General features: G+C 36.7%; 1 protein-coding gene across 6 annotated transcripts in view; it reads right to left on the minus strand.

The window, feature by feature from the left end:
• NLN (neurolysin) overlaps positions 1 to 18,647 on the minus strand; it is a 100,475-nt gene that overhangs the window by 13,649 nt on the left and 68,179 nt on the right. For all 6 annotated transcript variants that reach the window (XM_027100985.1, XM_027100986.1, XM_027100990.1 and 3 more), the window contains 3 exons: positions 17,632 to 17,998; positions 9,421 to 9,622; positions 483 to 669 (listed from right to left, as the gene is read on the minus strand). In XM_027100985.1, the coding sequence (XP_026956786.1) occupies positions 483 to 669; positions 9,421 to 9,622; positions 17,632 to 17,998 (756 nt within the window). The remainder of the gene's footprint in view (positions 1 to 482; positions 670 to 9,420; positions 9,623 to 17,631; positions 17,999 to 18,647) is intronic.

An 18,647-nucleotide genomic window follows, 5' to 3' on the forward strand; every position in this document is an offset into this window, starting at 1 on the left:
ATCACAGATTTCAAAAACTGATTCCTGTAGTACTCATTGCAAAATCGGAGCAAGACATCTCATTCTATTTAAGATTTAAAAGATGTATTTTTTTTTCTTGGACATAATTTCAGGGTTCAGTATTCCAATATACTTAGCAGTCTTCCCTTCTCATATTAACACTCTGGGGGTACTATCATTACAAAAGACGAAATAAGTTCTATAGAAGAAGATGCAGCAGGCCTCTTGGCTTCTGAGATGGCCCACACTCAGTCTGTGGAGTGTGTTTCTCTCATGGCCGCTCTCACTTTCTGAGACGACCCCATGCTCTGGTGCCGCTCTTGCCTTTTGAGACGGTCCACGTTCTGTCTATGGAATGTGTATCTCTCTAAATAAATCCACATCTTACCTAAAAAAAAAAAAAAAAAAGAAAAAAAGAAAAAAGATGCCACCAATTCTCCATTAAGCAATTCTAGTTTATTTTCTAAAATTATAAGTCATACCTGTGTTGACCAGTCTAGAAGCAACAAGTTTTTCAAGCAGATCATCTGTAATAGGGCTTCCATCTTTATAATGTTTTGACAGTCTTCGGAGGGAATCAGCGTCCCACACCCAATTTTCAAGCATTTGTGATGGCACCTCTACGAAGTCAGTTTCCACATTTGTTCCACTAAATCGTGCAAAGTCGGTCTAAAAAGTAAACATAAAGGTCTTTTTTAAAAAGCACTGAATGAAAACTACATATATGATGAATTATAATTAAGACTCACCAAAACTTAAATCAGAATCAGAGTCAACTACTTCTTTGAATGGTTAGGATAACCTCAAATTTATATTGAAAATAAAACACAGTAGCCAAGCAGCCTGAAAAATAACCCCCAAATACCCTTTATTAAACTAATATTTCATTCTTTTGAATCACAGAACACACTTGGAACAATCATTAAGAAATCATAACTGAAAAAAAAATCAGTCTAAGTTAAAAGAAGCCTTAAGCTTTGAAAGTAAAAATATTTTAAAAGAATTTCCCATTAGAATTCCCTGGCAGTCCAGTTAATAAGACTCTGCGCTTTCACTGCTGAGGGCGCGGGTTCGATCCCTGGTTGGGGAACTAAGATCCCACAAGGCACTCAGGGCAGCCAAAAAGACCCAAAACAAAACAAAACAAAACCCGAAAGGAATTTCCCACTAAAAATGAAGAGATCCAAGAGATCTAAGACAAATCTCTCCCTAGCTCCCCTTTCTATTTGCATATCTTTGTTTACTCAATACATGCCTTTCTGGGGCATTCATCAGTCTATTATTTAACTACTCAAGTTTCCATCTAAATCAGTTAAAGAGTTAAATTACAACATTACAGACAGATGCCCTTTTCATGTGTGTGGTGTTTCGTGTTCTAAACTTTAAATAAGTGTTTCTAAGACAACCGTGTTGTAGAAAGCCAGAGCTGTACCTCTCAGATTGGGTAGAAGATGTTACCTTAAAACAAGAAGCCCCTTCAGTGGGATTTAGCACTATAATAGTTGGCAAGTGAGGTGAGTTAAATGCAGCTATGAGAAAAGAGAAACAACTGATATACTCAGAAGTTAAAGTACCCACTGTAAAAATAAAGGACTTATTCTGAGGGTGTGGGCTAAGCGTTAAAAAAAAAAGTTTTATTTAAAAAACGAAAGTTTAGTAAATTGTTGAATCAGATGTTAGAAAGCTCTTGAGTAGAAAGATGGGAATTCACTAGACAGGCTGGTGTTTTTCAACCTTCACACCGTCCAGAGAACTCATGTAAAACTGCCATTGGCAGAGGAATATTTAGCATTTACCCAACTGGGTCAGCAGCAGAATGGGGGTTATTCTGTTATCTTTCCCTGAACCTCTGTCCTGTTTCCCTATTTAGATGCTTCACATCCCAGTCTTCTCTCTCTGACTTCATCATCCCTGGGGCTCTAAATGGAAGAAAGGGAAAGGAAGGCGACTTAACCACTGGAGAAGGCAGCAGACTGGTTGCCAAATCAGAAGCAAATAACCATTCTGTTTTTGGCCCAGGGCAGAGGCACAGATGTCAACGCCACCTCACATTCTGCCTTCCTCTCTTTATGAAAAAAAATGTTTTGCTTGACTTCCTATTATAATTGTGCTGATTCTAGATATGAAGAGCTGCAACTACTGAAGGGCCAAGGGAAACTAAATTCACTAGGCACTGGAATGAGGTAAACTCTGTTTGAGGACAGGTAAATAATTTTTTATCCCCATAAAAAATTCTTACAGGTAAAGAGTCAAGGGCTCCAGAAAACTGAGTATTTTGCCACTTTCTTGTATATAATCTTCTAAAAATAACTACATCCAACATGATAGATAAAATAATTTTATACAATAATTATAATAGCCAACATCTATGGAGACTTTACTATGTCAGGCATTTTGCTAGGCTCTTTGCATGGATTATCTGATTTAAATTCCAAAACAACTGTATAAAGCACGGTAATCTCCATTTATGAGATAAGGAAATTGAGGTATACTGAGATTAATGGTAGAACTAGGATTTTAAACCAGGTGGTCGGACTACAGAACCCCAATTTTAACCACAAATGCTATTATACCGCTCTATCTCAGAGAAAAATCAAAGAAAAAAAGGCTAAATTACGATGTGACAAATTGATGAAATCATCTTGGATCTAGTCTTATATCAAACTTGCCTTTATGTGAATAGTAAAAGCGAGGTTTCAGTGTGCTTCCTTAAAAATCTGATTTCCTCTATATACTGGAAGATTTTTCAAAGTTCACACATGAGATTGAGGTGTAAAGGCCAGCCTCTATAACCATCTATCCTGGATTTGGGATTCTGTAATACTAACTGCATAACTTTCTAAATATTATAGTTGTAAAATAAGTAAATAAAGACAAAATCACACCATCAACTATCACTGTACAATATTTTGAAAAAAATATAAATTTTGTATATCCTGCTTGTGTGAACATTTTTTGGTTAGTATTTGCTGATGAGAGGGAAAATCAACCCCAAATAACAATAAAATGTATGTGTGTATTTGGTGGTGGCAGTGGTATTTCAGAACCTAGAAAAACATGAACAAATGAATAACTCATGAGTTAAAATTAAATGAGAATTAACACAATTCTGTCACGCAGAGTAGAGAAGAGAGGGCTTATTCTCTCTGAAGCCACCCTGTAGTTGGGGAGAGGGCACAGCACATGAATGAACAGATCAACAATGTCTTCTAAAGAACAAAAGGAAATGTTTGCTAGGAGTAAAAGCTAAAAATAACTCTACTGCTTACTAATTTCCCGAAAGTCATGCTGTTTCTCCGTGTGCCCTTTGGGCAATACCATTTAAATATTTTTCAAATGAGGAGGACAAAGAACTTACAAAATCCAAAAGCTCAATTTCCAGCAAATGACTAAATTTGAACATGCTAAGGAACCCACAGTCAGTCACTGTGTACGTCCACAGGGAAACCATGGGCAAGTCTTAGGATCCAGCAGCCTGATGGGGGCCTGACGTGCAAAACAGCCTGGCTGTTGAATTCCATTACTCATTGATGACCAGTCGGCAAATACCACTCCCCAGTTTTCAACTGTATGTTCCAAAGAACCCAAGAAGTACTTTATACAGTTTTCAACACGAATAATTCAATGGTGTTGAATACAGTACCTTATGAGCATTATTGCTGCAGGAAATATTTTGACAATAAAAGCCTAGAAAACAAGGTAAACTAGATTCCTGTTTAGTTAGAAGTTCTCGAGAGGAAGAAAGTTGTCTAAAACTATGAGACTTTTCTATATTATCTTTTAAAACAGACAGTTGGATGCCTAAAATATACTCCGTTATAGATTTTTACAACAAATGACTTGATGCTACAGAGATTAATTTCTCAATTGATACAACACAGTGAGAGCTGGAGCAAAATTATTAAACTAAAGCACAAAAAGTTATGCAAGCTTTAAAGACCAAATCCTATATGGGTTATTGTTCTAATTGAGACTGGTTGCTTTTAGCATTTACAACTAAAGTGTTATTTTCATGAAAGCAAATCTCAGCTCAAAGAAAAGGCAGTTGCTGAAGTCAATAAGTGTACTGTGCTGAGGAAAAAGAACAGGGCTCAGGAGAGCGGACCTTGGCTGTCTGAGATGATCCCCTATTGATTTCTTAGCAGTCATTCCATGTCCCCTGTCTGATCTACCCCTAAATCCGGGGATGATGAAGTTTAAGTAACAAGTCATTGGAGAAAAAAAGTGCCACTGTCTCCTAGGCTTTGCTATAAACAGAAGGTTAAAGGTCATACTTTTAACTGCACATATACCTAGCAATCACTGGCAATGAAAACAGTAATAAAGAGAACCTGAATAACATTTTGTTAACTTTTACAACAGCCCTATAGTTCCACAGGTCAGTATTACCACCATCATTTAAGACACGTGAAGCAACACATTATCTGCAGAAGATTTTTCTAATCTAATCTTCCACCTTTGCCAATACTCTAAACTGCTCATTCTGTTGAACTCCCTGGTGTTCCAGTGGTTAGGACTCTGTGCTCTCACTGCCGAAGGCCCGGGTTCAATCCTTGGTCAGGGATCTAAGACCCCTCAAGCTGTGTGGCTCGGACAAAAAGAAAAAAAAAAAGGATACTTTCAAAAATAAATAAATACATAAATAAAGTGCTCATTCTGCTCCAGCTCCAGGAATCAAACTTCTAAGTAGCAGGTAATCATTAAAACAAAACAAAAATACAAATGTGATGTTTTCCAATCACCTTCCACAGATCTTCACCCAAAACCCGTGGAGGGTAAGCATTTGTGAACTCTTTAAAATCTGAAGTGACAGTGCTTTTCCTCATGGCAATCTTTTCCCCCGTCTCAAATTATGACCTGTATGCTACTTATTGATTTCAAAAGAGCTGAATTATATATAAGCATAGTTACAAGAACACTTCAAACATGTATGGCACTTTATTCTTTCCCAAGTACCTTTCCACACATTATTTAATCTCATCAGCACTCTAGGGAAGCAGATATGAGAACTGTTGTTGTTTCTTATTTTAGGAATAAGAAAAAAGAGGTGGCCCAAGGAGGTCAGAAAACGTGCCAAAAGTCACATAGCCAGGCCTACAAATACACGGATGATTTTTAATCCAGTGCTCTTTTCATAACACTAGGGTGCCTTCCTAACTGACATAGGCTACATTTATTTAAAACAGCATCTAGTCCACAATATTTAAAGCAGACAAGATGCTCTACTAGTCTTTAGATGAAATTAACAGATTATTTGAAATGTGAAGTTTTTCTTTCACTTTAATAAGGCTTTATTGTGGTTCTCATGTGTTGCTTTAAAATAACGATATCTAACAGTCCAAAACTCATTACTGCTCTTAATGCACAACCAACACAGAGACATCACAATGGAGGCTGTTAAGAAGCATTACTCTTCTTTTCTACAGGAAGTTCGAAAGTCCAGCGATTACTGACGCCCAAACCACAATAAAGCCATGTAACAGGAACAGATACTAAGGATGCCACTTCCTGACTGCTATCTTCAAAATTATCTACGCTGTAGTGTAAACACAAAAATATGAGTGAAACTCATTCTCTTGAATGATGAGATAGTAGACACCTTGAACTAGTCCATCTACATGTTTGAAAACTGGATGTTCCTGCTGACATATTTAAATATTACTATGACAAGCTCTAGCAAGCTCTTCTGGTCATCAAACTTGCAAACTGCCACAGTGGAGAACTCAAACACTTGGCTGCCATATCTTAAAACCAATCTACTGAATATGTATGGCAAACTTATAAATTCACTATATATTTCTCAGATAAGTCAGAAGTATTACTGAACACAGAAACTATTAAACTCCTTTTTCACTGCCATCTACTTTAGGTCAGTACAAAAGGTTTTGAAATCATTATAAAGCTGCAAATATATGGATCTGCATCTGTTACTTTTAAGACAAAAGCAGTGATCACTGGTTTCAAATACATTACTTTAAAAGATCTTAAAACGTTACAGGACATTTGAAAGGATTAACAGACAGACAAGAGATTTTTCGAAGATTATGTCATTAGGTGATGACCAGGTAAGGGACTGTACTAGTACACCATTCATCTGTATGACACATTTCGTGTTCAAGAAGGAGGTTAGGCAAATTCTAAGAATTGAATATAATCTACTGTTTCAAGAAAGAGACATCATTCATCATCAGTATATACACTGATTCATGTATATATTCATATGTATAGTTGTCATATATATAATTGTATGTACATATATATAGCTGATTCATATATATGTGTATATATGAAACATACATATATTTCATTCATCAGTATATATATTGATCAACAGTAAATATGCTATCAGCAGAATATCAGTATATATATTATCATCAGTATATCAGTATACATACTGATTCATATATATTCATGTGTGTAGTTCAGTCATATATATGTTTGGTCATATATATAATTATATACTCATATATAGTTCATTTATATATATATATGTATATACATTTCATTCATGAGTTACAGAGCTTTAAAATGAAATAATACCAGGACAGTTATTTTCCAGTACTAAAATGAGTATTTCAAAGAATCAAAATTAATGTAAGAAATAATGAGAATAACAAGAGTTGTAGAGAACTGTACCGTGAACACATGATAAGCATACAATATTAAGGTTATAAGAGGGCTGTGTTTGAAAACAAGAACATGCATCAAAAGCATGGAAAACCCTATCTGAGGATCAGTATTATTTTAATAAATGTGATTAAGACACCAAATTACTTCCTCAGAAATCACTAGCTGATAATCAACATCCAAATAAAGGAGGAAACTGCTCTAACCCAGTTTTTAACTTGGAATTCAGTATGGTCTGGGCTTCAGGGGGTCGGTGTGCCCTTTGAAATTCCAGGTAGAAATCTGACTGTATAAGTGAAAGTGCATTTTTCTGGAAGAGGTATCTATAGCTTAAGTCATATTTTCATAGGTTCTCAGATCCAAAGAAGTTAAGATCCACTGTTCTAAAAGCAGACTATTGTTTATCTGTGTACAAATACATAACTAAGATCTTAGATAATCTAAGTAACCTAAGTCTGAAATTAAGAAAAATATTTGACTTTCCCAAATTATTCATAAAAACACTTGAGAGAAATGGAACCTAGACTTATCCTAATTAAAGGAAATGTCAGTCATAGAATGAACACTGATGGAAAATAAATATTTCAGGAAACCTACTGCTGTGAAAATAGACTTTAAAATTACCTAAGAAAGAAAATTTAGGTTATTCTGAAAGCTTTATTTTCCTTGGATTAAACAGAGAGTAGAAATGGCTATATCAGTATATTAGGAATTATTTATCTGAATAGATTCATACCGGAGTCCCCTCTGTTTTTTAAAATAAAACATGGAAACACCAGGATGTAAAGATAAAATGTTGAAAGAACTAAATACTTTTTTTTAACAAAAGTGATAGTAGTATTCTGGAAAAGAGTGGGTACATTTTTGGTTATTACAATGATTAGGGGCTGCTCTGGGGGTGGGATGCTGGATGTCCAGGACTGAACTGCACATGTCAAGACAATGAAAAATTGTCCCCTATTCTGCATGTCATTCATATGCCCTGCTGGACATTCATATCAATGAAAAATCTGTAATTAAGTGAGCCTAGAAACTAACTCCATTGCACATATTTTTACAAAATTTTTTTTGCACATTTAAAGTTTCCAAGACTCTAACTACTAGAATCAATTGTGTAAATCAAAGTAAGATTACTTTCTATTTGGAAGTGTCCCAAGAGATAGTCACCATTTTGGAAAATCATGTCACTATTGAGGCCTGAATGTTTGTGTCCCACCCCTAAATTCATATGTTGACACCTAACCCCCAGTATGATGGTAGGAGGTGGGGCCTTTGGGAGATGATGAAGTCATGAAGGTGAAGTCCTATGGCTGGGATTAGTGCCTTATAAAAGAGATCCCAGAGAGCTCCTTTCCGCTATGTGAAGACACAGTGAGAGGGTGCTATCTCTGAACCAGAAAGCAGGTCCTCAGCAGACATCAAATCTGCCAGCACCTTGATCTTGGACTTCAGCTCCCAGAACTGTGAGAAATTTCTGTTATTTTTAAGTCACCCAATCTATGGTATTCTGTTATAGCAATCTGAACTAATTATAGCAATCTGAACTAATAGCAATCTGAACTAATCTATAGTAATCTGACAACTGGCTATACCATTCTTGGACTTGAATGGACAAAACAAACCGCTTAAGTATCAGTCTGCAGTTTTTGCTGCAAGATTCGGGGTCATTCACGTATAACCTGACTACTTCCTTATGTCTTACTACACAGCCATGCCCAGGCATTACAATTTGAAAAACATAAACAAAATGCTTTCTTTTATGCAGTGAGGATATTGCATAGATTAAAAAAAAATTATCTGTATAGAAAAAGACCTTTAGGGAAAAACTAGTTAAATCCAAATAAAGTGTTGAGTTTAGTTAGGAGTACTGTACCAATGCTGTTAGCTTCTTAGTTGTAGTAAATGTACTATAAGATGTTAACAGTAGGGGAAACAGGGTGAGGAGTACTGTCTTTGCAACTTTTCTGTAAATCTAAAACTATTCTGATAAAGAGGTTATTTCTAAAAAGTTCATCTTTAGAGATGCATGGAGATTTCAAATTTGGAAAACTGTCCCTCTACTTCTGTAAATATCAGTTTTTAAACTGTTAGGCTGAACAACTGAACTAGATGTTTTCGTATGTCAACAGCGGTTAAATATTGGCATGTTCATATGGTTCATCCTAGAATAGTGTGGGCCTAGTTTACTGGACTATGCTACAAAGTTTAGAATAAATACACTTTTCATTTTTAAAAATAAAGAGAAATTAGTTGCAATCCACTGCACACACACATTCTCTTTCTTAGTAAATTCTCCCCATGGTTATACCGTGCTATCTGTGATTTTAATTGAAGGCTAGTAAAGGAAGGTGTTACAAAATATTTATTATTAAAAATGGAGTACAGAGTCTGGATGATTGAAAACCATTGAACTAAACAAAGCATTAATAAGCAGAAAAGACAGATTATAGCACAGTTTATCTCTGAAGCTTACACCAAATTCCTATGAGGAAAAGATTTGAAAGGAAAAAACACAGTATTTGTAACCCTTCCTTAATGACAGTTTTCTTTTTTTTTCATAGGGTAGTATTCAATGAAGCTCTTTCATTAGTGGATCAATCTCTGAGTAAAGGTATGTTGTGAAAACATAGTAAGAAAAATTTCGTGTTTCTGCAGAAGGCCTATGAAATTTTTGAACATGTTCAGCTTCTGAGAAAACATGTTAAGAAACATGTTGAGAAACCTGACATTGGTGGAAAAAAAATCTGGAAAAGCAATTAGTAGGTCTACCATAAAAAAAAAAAAATCACTCACCTGTGCACAAATCTGATGCATGACGTGACCAAATTCATGGAAGTAAGTCCTCACCTCATCGTGTCTCAGGAGAGAGGGACGACCTGCTAGTGGCTGTGAGAAGTTCACCACGAGGGCAGCCACAGATATTATGCGGCTCCCATCAGGCAGGAGGCAGCCAGGCTGGAGACCAAAGCAGGCTGCGTGGTTATATTTTCCTTCCCTAAGGAACCAGAAGCACAGTTGGTGAGATACAAACACTCTTCTCTAGCAACAACATTGGCATGGCCTCTCTCAGTCATTTAACCATATTTGATAACAGGAGATGCTTTGAAACATTTTACAAAGTGGGTCGATGTTTTGTTGAAATGAAACAACGAAAACTAGACAAACAAAAACCCCACTATCACTTGATATGAGTTATATTTCCAAGGTTTCTTTTGTTGAAATCTTAATATAAGAATTAAGAATATACACCACAAGTAGGGTACAGCTGAATGTCCAATTTATTGTAACAAGCTCTTGCTTTTTGTCTTCAAAGATAGAGTCAATAAACACTAAATAGTGCTGAAGCAAAAGTGAAATAATGGAGTTTGACTTACTAGGTAGTTTTTCCTTAAAGTTAAAATTGATTAAAAAAAACTGATAAAAACTAAAATCCAGACAGTAATATTGTTCTTTTATTCAAGGAGGGAAGAATCAGTACTCATAATTAAATGAGCTCCTTTTATAAGCCAGACAGGCCTTTTTTGAAACAGAATGCTTTTATTTAGCCTTGGAAAAAGCATAAATTATACTATAAAGTCATCTATTCTAGGACAATGTGATACCAGTGATGGTAGCTCTCAAAAGCTATGGACCATTAGACTTTATTACAGGGATAGGTTTCCTCCTTTTTTCTTTGCTCAGAACATGAACGTACATTCAGGTTTAGTGTGAATTTTTTAGTTTGATGTTTTGATTTGCATATCTTTTTCTGTATTATCTTTTCTTGGCGACTCATAACTTTTTTCCTGCTGAAGTTATTCAGGTAAAATAAAAACAAAAACAAACTAGTCTTTTTACTGCTTCCTATTAAGATGTAGAAAGCTGAAAAGGGCATTGCTCCTATTCTTACAACAACATGCTGGACAATTTGCAAATCACAACTTTTCTTGAACCCATCGGAAAGTGAAGGTTGAAGGGCAACCAACCTACAATCCATCTAAGACAGATGCCTCCAAGGAGAAAGAGAAAGGAAACAAGCACTTTTTGGGTTTTTGGTTTGTTTGTTTTCAACCTGGGGCAGACACTGCAGACACCAGTAAGAAAATTTTTAACAAATTGATAAAGATTGATGGTGAACCAGCAAAAATAGGGAACCACTAGGAGTTATTAGATAAGGGAAATTTTGCATCCATTTGCAGAGTCTTCTCCTTAGACCTCACTGAGTACACACAAAAAAGACAGGGGCAGGATGAGAGCTCTGGGAAAGAATCAGTGCTGATGCAAGCCTGGTGGAAGGGAGCATTGCCTAGATCCATTTCACCTCTCTCCTAGTGGACACGAGCCTTGAACTTCTCATGGAAAGGCAACAAACCCTGTTGCCCTAAGAAAACTGGTAAAAACCCACTGCCGCTGGGGGGATGGTAACACAAAAAAACACTCTACTCCTGAAGGTAGGGCAGGAAAACATCCTGGGCCCAGACCTACAACTGAGGGTGGGGCAGTATCAGTATATAGGTCTACTCCTCAGACCCAGGGTAAGACTGAACAGAAAAGACCCCCACCCCACCTTTCCAGGCTATTAGGCATCCAGTAATAAACAATAGCAGTCTACTGCAGGGAGAGGAACAAGAGCATGAAAAGAGACCTGCTCTAAGGCACAGCACAAATGAACAACCTCAAACTAAGTGGAACACAGACACTGAGAAAAACTCTGGCAAATAAGCTCTCATCCTAAACACATACAGGAATCTGAAGCTTTGGGTTCACTGAGGTTAACCATAGCAATAACAAGGTCCAAACCCAGCTCAACTACTAAATGGAATGAGTTAAAGACTCACATTAAAGGCCTAGCAGAAGTACATATGTGCCCACTGTCAGGTATAAAAACTATTTACCTTAGTCTTTTCTGTCTTATATAAGTGTCTGACTTAAAAAAAAATTATAAGGCACATGGAGACGCAAGGAAAAAAGACACAATGTCAAGAGGCAAAGAGGGCAAGAAAAATAGACTCAGATATGACAAAGATGTTGGAGCTATCAGACAGAATATTTACAATAACTTAAATGTTAAAGGTTTTGGAGGAAAATGCACAGTCAGATGGATAATTTTGGGAGAGAGCTGGAAACTGTGAGAATAAAATGAAAATGCTAGAAATAAAAAGCGCAGTAATGGGGATGAAGAATGCCTTTGATAGTCTCATTGATAGACTTCCCACAGCCATGGGAAGAATCACTGAACCAAAAGATAGGCCAATAGAAATTACCCTAAAACACAAAGATTTTTAAAAGGGTGCCAAAAACAAAAAACAAAACAAAACAAACAAAGACTCAAGAGCTGCAGGACAATATCAAATGATCTATTATATATGTAAGTGGAATTTCAGAAGGAGAATAGAGAACAGGATAGAAGAAATATTTGAAGAATAGCTGAGAATTTTCCAAAATTAGGGAACTCCCTGGTGGTCCTGTGGTTAGGACTCTGCGCTTTCACTGCCGAGGGCCTGGGTTCAATCCCTGGTTGGGGAACTAAAAGCCTGCAAGCTGTGTGGTGTGGGCCAAAAAAACCCCCCAAAAACCAAAAGAATAGCTCAGAACTTTCCAAAATTAACAACACTAAACCACAGATCCAACAAGTTCAAAGAACACCAAGGAAGACAAATACAAAGCAAACAACCAATAAAAGAAAAAAGAAACAATTATCCCATATGCCTAAGTGTATGGAACTGCTGAAAGAGAGGAACAAAGAGAAAATCTTGAAGGCAGTCAGAGGAAAAGAACTCAGTACAGAACACAGTAAGAACACAAAAAGAACACAGTAAGAATTACAGCCAATCTCTTGTCAGAAACTCTGCAAGCCAGAAGACAATGGAATGCCATCTTTAAAGTACTGATAGAAAATACCTGTGAACCCAGAATTCTATAAATAGTAAAAAATACATTTCACAAAAGAAAGTAAAGGAAAGACTTTCTCAAAAAAACTGGTATATATTACCAACAGACGTGAACTACAAGAGATTTTAAAGGAAGTTCTTCAGGCAGAAGGGATGTGATACCACTCTAAACTTGTAACAACAAAGCAATTAGTGCTGAAAATATAATAAATGAAGATATATTACAATCTATTTTGAATTGCTGTGAATAATAGTTGACTAATCAATAATACTAACAACGCACTGGGTGTTAAGCATATGTGAAAATAACATGTAGGCCAACGATAGCACAAATGATAAGAAATATAACTTGAAGGTAGACTGTGATTGAAGATATTGATATATACTTTAAACCCTTAGGCAATTTTTTAATTTAAAAATATTAAAAGGAGATGTAAATAATAAGCCAACAGTAGAGACAAAAATAAATCATAAAAAAACCTATCAATCCAAAAGAAGTCAGAAAAGTGGGGAAAGTATAGATGGGACAAAAAGTAAGATGGTTATACTAAATGTAAGTTTCCTAAGCATGTCAATTAAAACATTATTAGAGTGGATAAAAAAGCAAGCACCAAGTACAGTGTCTATAAGAAACCCACTCTAAATAAAAAGGCAAAGGTAAAAAGTTAAAGGATGGAAAAAGATACACTGCAAATGCTAATCAGATGAAAGCTGAATGGCTATAGTAATAGCAGACAAACAGAACAAGGAATATTACTAAAGATAATAAGGAACATTATATAACGATAAAGGGGACAGTTCTCTAAGGAGATATAACAATTCTAAATATGTGTATAACTAAAAGCAGAGCTTCAAAATATACTAAACAATTCAATATCCTGTGACAAATCATAATAGAAACGAGTATAAAAAAGATCGTGTATATATATGTATAACTGAATCACTTTGCTGTACAGCAGAAATTAACACAACATTGTAAATCAACTATACTTCAATTAAAAAAAATACATGAAGCAAAAGCCGACAGAACTGAAAGAAGAAATAGACAAATCACTTAGAGACTTCATTCCTTTCTCAGTAATTAAATGAACAGGCTGAGAGAATATCAGCTCAGATATAGAACACCTGAACAACATTATTGGTCATCTTCACCTAACTGACATTTACAGAACCCTCAACCTAACAACACAAAACAAATACTCAAGTGCACATGGAACATTCACCAAGACTAATTACATGTTGGCTGTAAATCAAAACAACTTAAAAGAATTCAAAGGATATAAAGTACATTCTCCAATAATAACAGAACCAAACTAGAAATAACAGAAGGCTAGCTGGAAAATATCCAAATATTTGGAAATTAAAAATATACTTCTATAAATATAGTCAACTTCTCTTTGACTAAAGGGCAAAGGCACAGATAAAGACAATGGAGCACAGACTTTTTTTTCAACAAATGATGCTGGAACAACTAGGAGTCCACATGCAAAAAAATGAGTCGAGACACAGACCTTACACTCTTCACAAAAAATAACTCAAAAATGGATCACAGACCTAAATGCAAAATGTAAAACTACAAAATTCCTAGAATATAATGTAGGAGGAAATCTAGATGACCCTGGGTTTGGCAATGACTTTTTAGATGAAACACTGAAGGCACAATCCATGAAAGAAAAAAAATCAATAAGCTGGATTTCATTAAACACTGTCAAGAAATTGATAAGACAAGCCATAGACTGTGAGGAAATATTTACAAAAGAGACATCTGATAAAAGACTGTTATCCAAATACACGAAGAACTCTTAAAATTCACCAATAAGAAAACAAACAATCAGATTAAAAAATATACCAAAAACCTTAACAGACACCTCCTCAAAGGAGATACAGAGATGGTAGTCAAGTATATGATAAGTTGTTCCACGTCATATGTCATCAGGGAAATGCAAATTAAAACAACGAGCTACCACTACACACCTATTAGAGTGACCAAAATCCAGAATACTGACAACACCAAATGCTGACAGGGAAGTGGAACAATAGAAACTCTCATTCATCACTGGTGGGAATGCAAAAATGGTACATGCACTCTGGAAGACAGTTTGGTGGTTTCTTACAAAACTAAACATACTCTTACCATACAATCTAGCAATTGCACTCCTCGGTATTTACCCAAAGGGACTGGAAATTTATGTCCACACAAAAACCTGCACATGTTTATAACAGCTTTATTCATAATTGCCAAAACTTGGAAGCAACCAAAATGTCCTTTAGTAGATGAATGGGTAAATAAACTGTGGTATATCCAGACAATGGAATATTATTCAGTGCTAAAAAGAAAAGAAATGAGCTATTAAGTCATGAAAAGACATGGAGGAACTTTAAATGCATAATGCTAAATGAAAGAAGCCAATCTGAGAAGGCTACATACTGTATAATTCCATCTGTATGACATTTCAGAAAAGGCAAAACTATGGAGAAAGTAAAAAGATCAGTGGTCGCCAGGGGCTGGGGTGGTGGGGGAAGGGATGAAGAGGCCAAGCACAGGGGATTTTTAGGGCAGTGAAACTACTCTGTATGATACTATAATGGTAGATACACATTATATATGTTTTTTCAAATCCCAAGAAAGTATAACAGCAACAGTGAACCCAAATATAATTTGGGTGACAATGATGTGTCAACGTAGGTTATAACAAATGTACCACTCTGGTGGGGGACGTTGATAATGGGGGAAACTGTGCGTGTGCGGGGCAGGGGATATACAGGAAATCTCTTTACTTTAGGGTCAGTTTTGCTGTGAATCTAAAACTGCTCTAAAAGATAAAGTCTGTTTAAAATAAATAAGTAAAAATAAATAAATGACAACAACAACAGCAGAAAAGAACTGTGTCAGGCTGAGCTAGGAGTGAGCAGGGACATGGGAAGGGAAGGCAGACAGAGGAGGGGAGAGAAGGGAAGAGAACCCAGGGACATGTACACCAGAAACCGTGCACTGAATTTGATAACATTTTCAGCCAGTCCAGCCTCTGGATGTTCAATGGGCCCATCAGTGTTTCTGGAATAATTTCATGTAGTTAGACTGAATTGTTTAAACAGGTAAACAGATCTATAAATATTATTTTACCGGGGAAAACAAACTAATCTGCAAGGTGTTTATCCTGTTATATTTTATATATCTTGGTCCATTATGAAACACCATAAGGACTTTCGACCAATTTAAAAATCAGTGCCATTGAGGGGTTTTTATCTTTCTTTTTAAAAAATAAATTTGATTTATTTAATATCAGAGGTTTCCTTACTCTGAGAGTATGTCTTTTCTACGTTGTGTTTATAAAATGATGGTGATTTTTTTTTTTTTTTTTTTTGCGGTACGTGGGCCTCTCACTGTTGTGGCCTCTCCCGTTGCGGAGCACAAGCTCCGGACGCGCAGGCTCAGCGGCCATGGCTCACGGGCCCAGCCGCTCCGCAGCACGTGGGATCTTCCTGGACCGGGGCACGAACCCGTGTCCCCTGCATCGGCAGGCAGAGTCTCAACCACTGCGCCACCAGGGAAGCCCAAAATGATGGTGATTTTAAAAGATGCCCTTACCTGGCAATCTTATGTTGGAACCATTAGAGGTTTTTTTCCTGTTGTTTGACAATCTCAGTGTTTGATGAATAAAAATTGATACGTGATTTAAAAAAAGAAGAAACTGGTCTTTCCTAATCTACTACAAATATCCTTTTTTTTGAGTCAAGTAGACAAAGAAAACAAGAAGCAAGCACGTCAGGAGACAGAAAGTGAATATTAACTAGGTCACTACCCTCACAAAACATCACTCTCTGGTCCCCATACCTGAGTGCTGGTAGCAATGGCCAGATCTCTGAGCACAAAAGACACCAGTTATATCTTGGCAAAGAAACAGCAGGATGGGGTAGCTAGACTTGCTATCTTTGGCCATGGAAAGAGAATCCGGGGACAGTTATAGGAGGCTCCAATGCTGAAGGAGTTCCCCTGAAAGAATTCTTGGCCTAAAACTGTATCCTGACACTCTTCAATTAAAAATAGACTTATCCAATTTGACATGGGTTTATTTTTAGATCATAACAGAAGTGAAAGTAAGTCCATAAAGCAGTGGGATCAGACAACTCTGCCTCCTGTCTGGTTGACAATAGTTAACCAGCCTCCTTCCTGAAGTCATGCAAAATCAGTAGGTTACGAAGTTGCATGTGCTGCTGATCTAGAGAGATGCTATTGATATAATTTACTCTGGCCTAGTTCGTAAAACTGCAACAAGCTGGCTTTGTTTTAGAAAGCAGCCTACAGAGAAAGTAATCCAAATCCTTTCATGTCTGATGAAACACTGTGGAGTACATAGTTACTACATGCTACAGAGACAATAATAATAATATTTTTAAGTCTTACTACTGATTGAATGCCCAGGCTGGGTGATTAGCATATATAGTCTAATGCACAAAGCAAACCTGTAAAGCAAACACCATTCCCATATAATAGAGGTGGATATAGAGACTCATAAAGGTTATGTCACTCAAGCATTCCAACTCAAGTTTGACTGACCGCCAAGATTTTGCTATTCCTTTATACTGTGCTGCCTTTCAGCCAGACTGAAGGGAGTGGACATAGATTTAAGAGTACTGGCAGACAGATCACCTGAATAATAAACATTCTGAAGTCAATTTTAAATTAAGAAATGCAGGGAATTCCCTGGCAGTCCAGTGGTCTGCACTCTGTGCTTCCACTGCCGTGGGCCCAGGTTCAATCCTAGATAATGATGATGATAATGATAATAGTGATGATAATAGCAGCTCACATTTACTAAGCACTTGTTGTGTGCTCGGTAGTCTTCTAAAAGCTTTGCATGTAATTAACCATTTTAGTCCTTACAACGACCTTACAAAGCAGGTATGATTGGTATTCCCATTTCATAGGACTGTAATATAGGTAAGGAAACTGAGGCAGAGAAAAATTAAGTAACCTGCCTAGTAAGTGATGGAGCCAGACATTCTGGCTTCAGATCCCACATTTTTAATCCCTATACTAGGAATCACATATGAGAATTATGAAAGACAAGAATCTTAATCTGGGTAGGAGTTGAATCCCTAAGGTCCCTTCCAACACGGTGATCCTCAGTACCTTGGATAGAGGTCCAGGTAGAACTGTCCTAATACTTCTCCCGTAGCTTTATCTTTCACAGTGTAAAGTGTAACACTCTTATGCCAAACATGAGCATCTGTCACTTGCTCAAATGAAAGTCCCAACAGCTCCTGGTAGATGTTCAGTAAGCCTTCAGTGACCACTTCAATTGGGAAGTATTCCTTGAGGATCTCTTGGTCTACAGAGTACTTGAGTTCTTCTGTCTGAGTCATGTAGTAATATAGATCCCAGGCATTGATTTTCCCATCGTATTCAAGACCTCTCTCTTCACATTCCTTTTTCTTCAAATTCAAAATAAACTCTCGTTCTGCTTCACCCAAGGGTTTTAATTTCTGGCTTAAATCATCTGTGAGGAGAGGGAAAAGTTGGCAATCCATTGCTCTTGGAAGCAGGCATATTCATACATACCACCAGTATTTTAGCATTGTGCTTCCTCCTTTGTCACACTCAATACAGATACATCAGGAAAAAAGAAGGAAGGAAGGGTGGAAGGAAGGGGAGAGGAAGGGAGGGAGGGAGAGAGGAAAGCAGGCTTTATTATGACAGCACTGCTGTTCTCTTCAGGGTAATTTATTTTATGGCTCCTCACCCTTCTTCTTTTTTTTTTTTTTTTTTATGCACCACCCAAATCAGGCCACAACTTCCTTACATCATCAACAAAGCTGAAGTTTATCTCAGAGAACTCTGCCTTAAGAACATTATAATTCAGGGAAAGAAGCGGTAGTGAAACTAAACTCATGTATGTGATTATTCTTCAATGAGGTTAGGCTCCTCAGAGATCTAGGGAAAACAAATCAGGTGTGACCTGAGGTCAGAATTACTGAAAACTGTTCATCGCCTTTGAGAGCCATGGGTTTAGTTAATCACTATCCCATTCCTATGAAGAAGGTCTATTTGGACATGGCAATTCTACTTTTTAGATGGATACTGCAATTTAACACTGTGGTTCGTTTTTGACTATTGCACTGTATTTGGCTAAAGGAGTATGCTTTTAT

This window comes from Aethalodelphis obliquidens, unplaced genomic scaffold (assembly GCF_003676395.1).
Source record: "Aethalodelphis obliquidens isolate GAN/ISIS:26980383/991018 unplaced genomic scaffold, ASM367639v1 scaffold4, whole genome shotgun sequence".
NCBI lineage: Eukaryota > Metazoa > Chordata > Mammalia > Artiodactyla > Delphinidae > Aethalodelphis > Aethalodelphis obliquidens.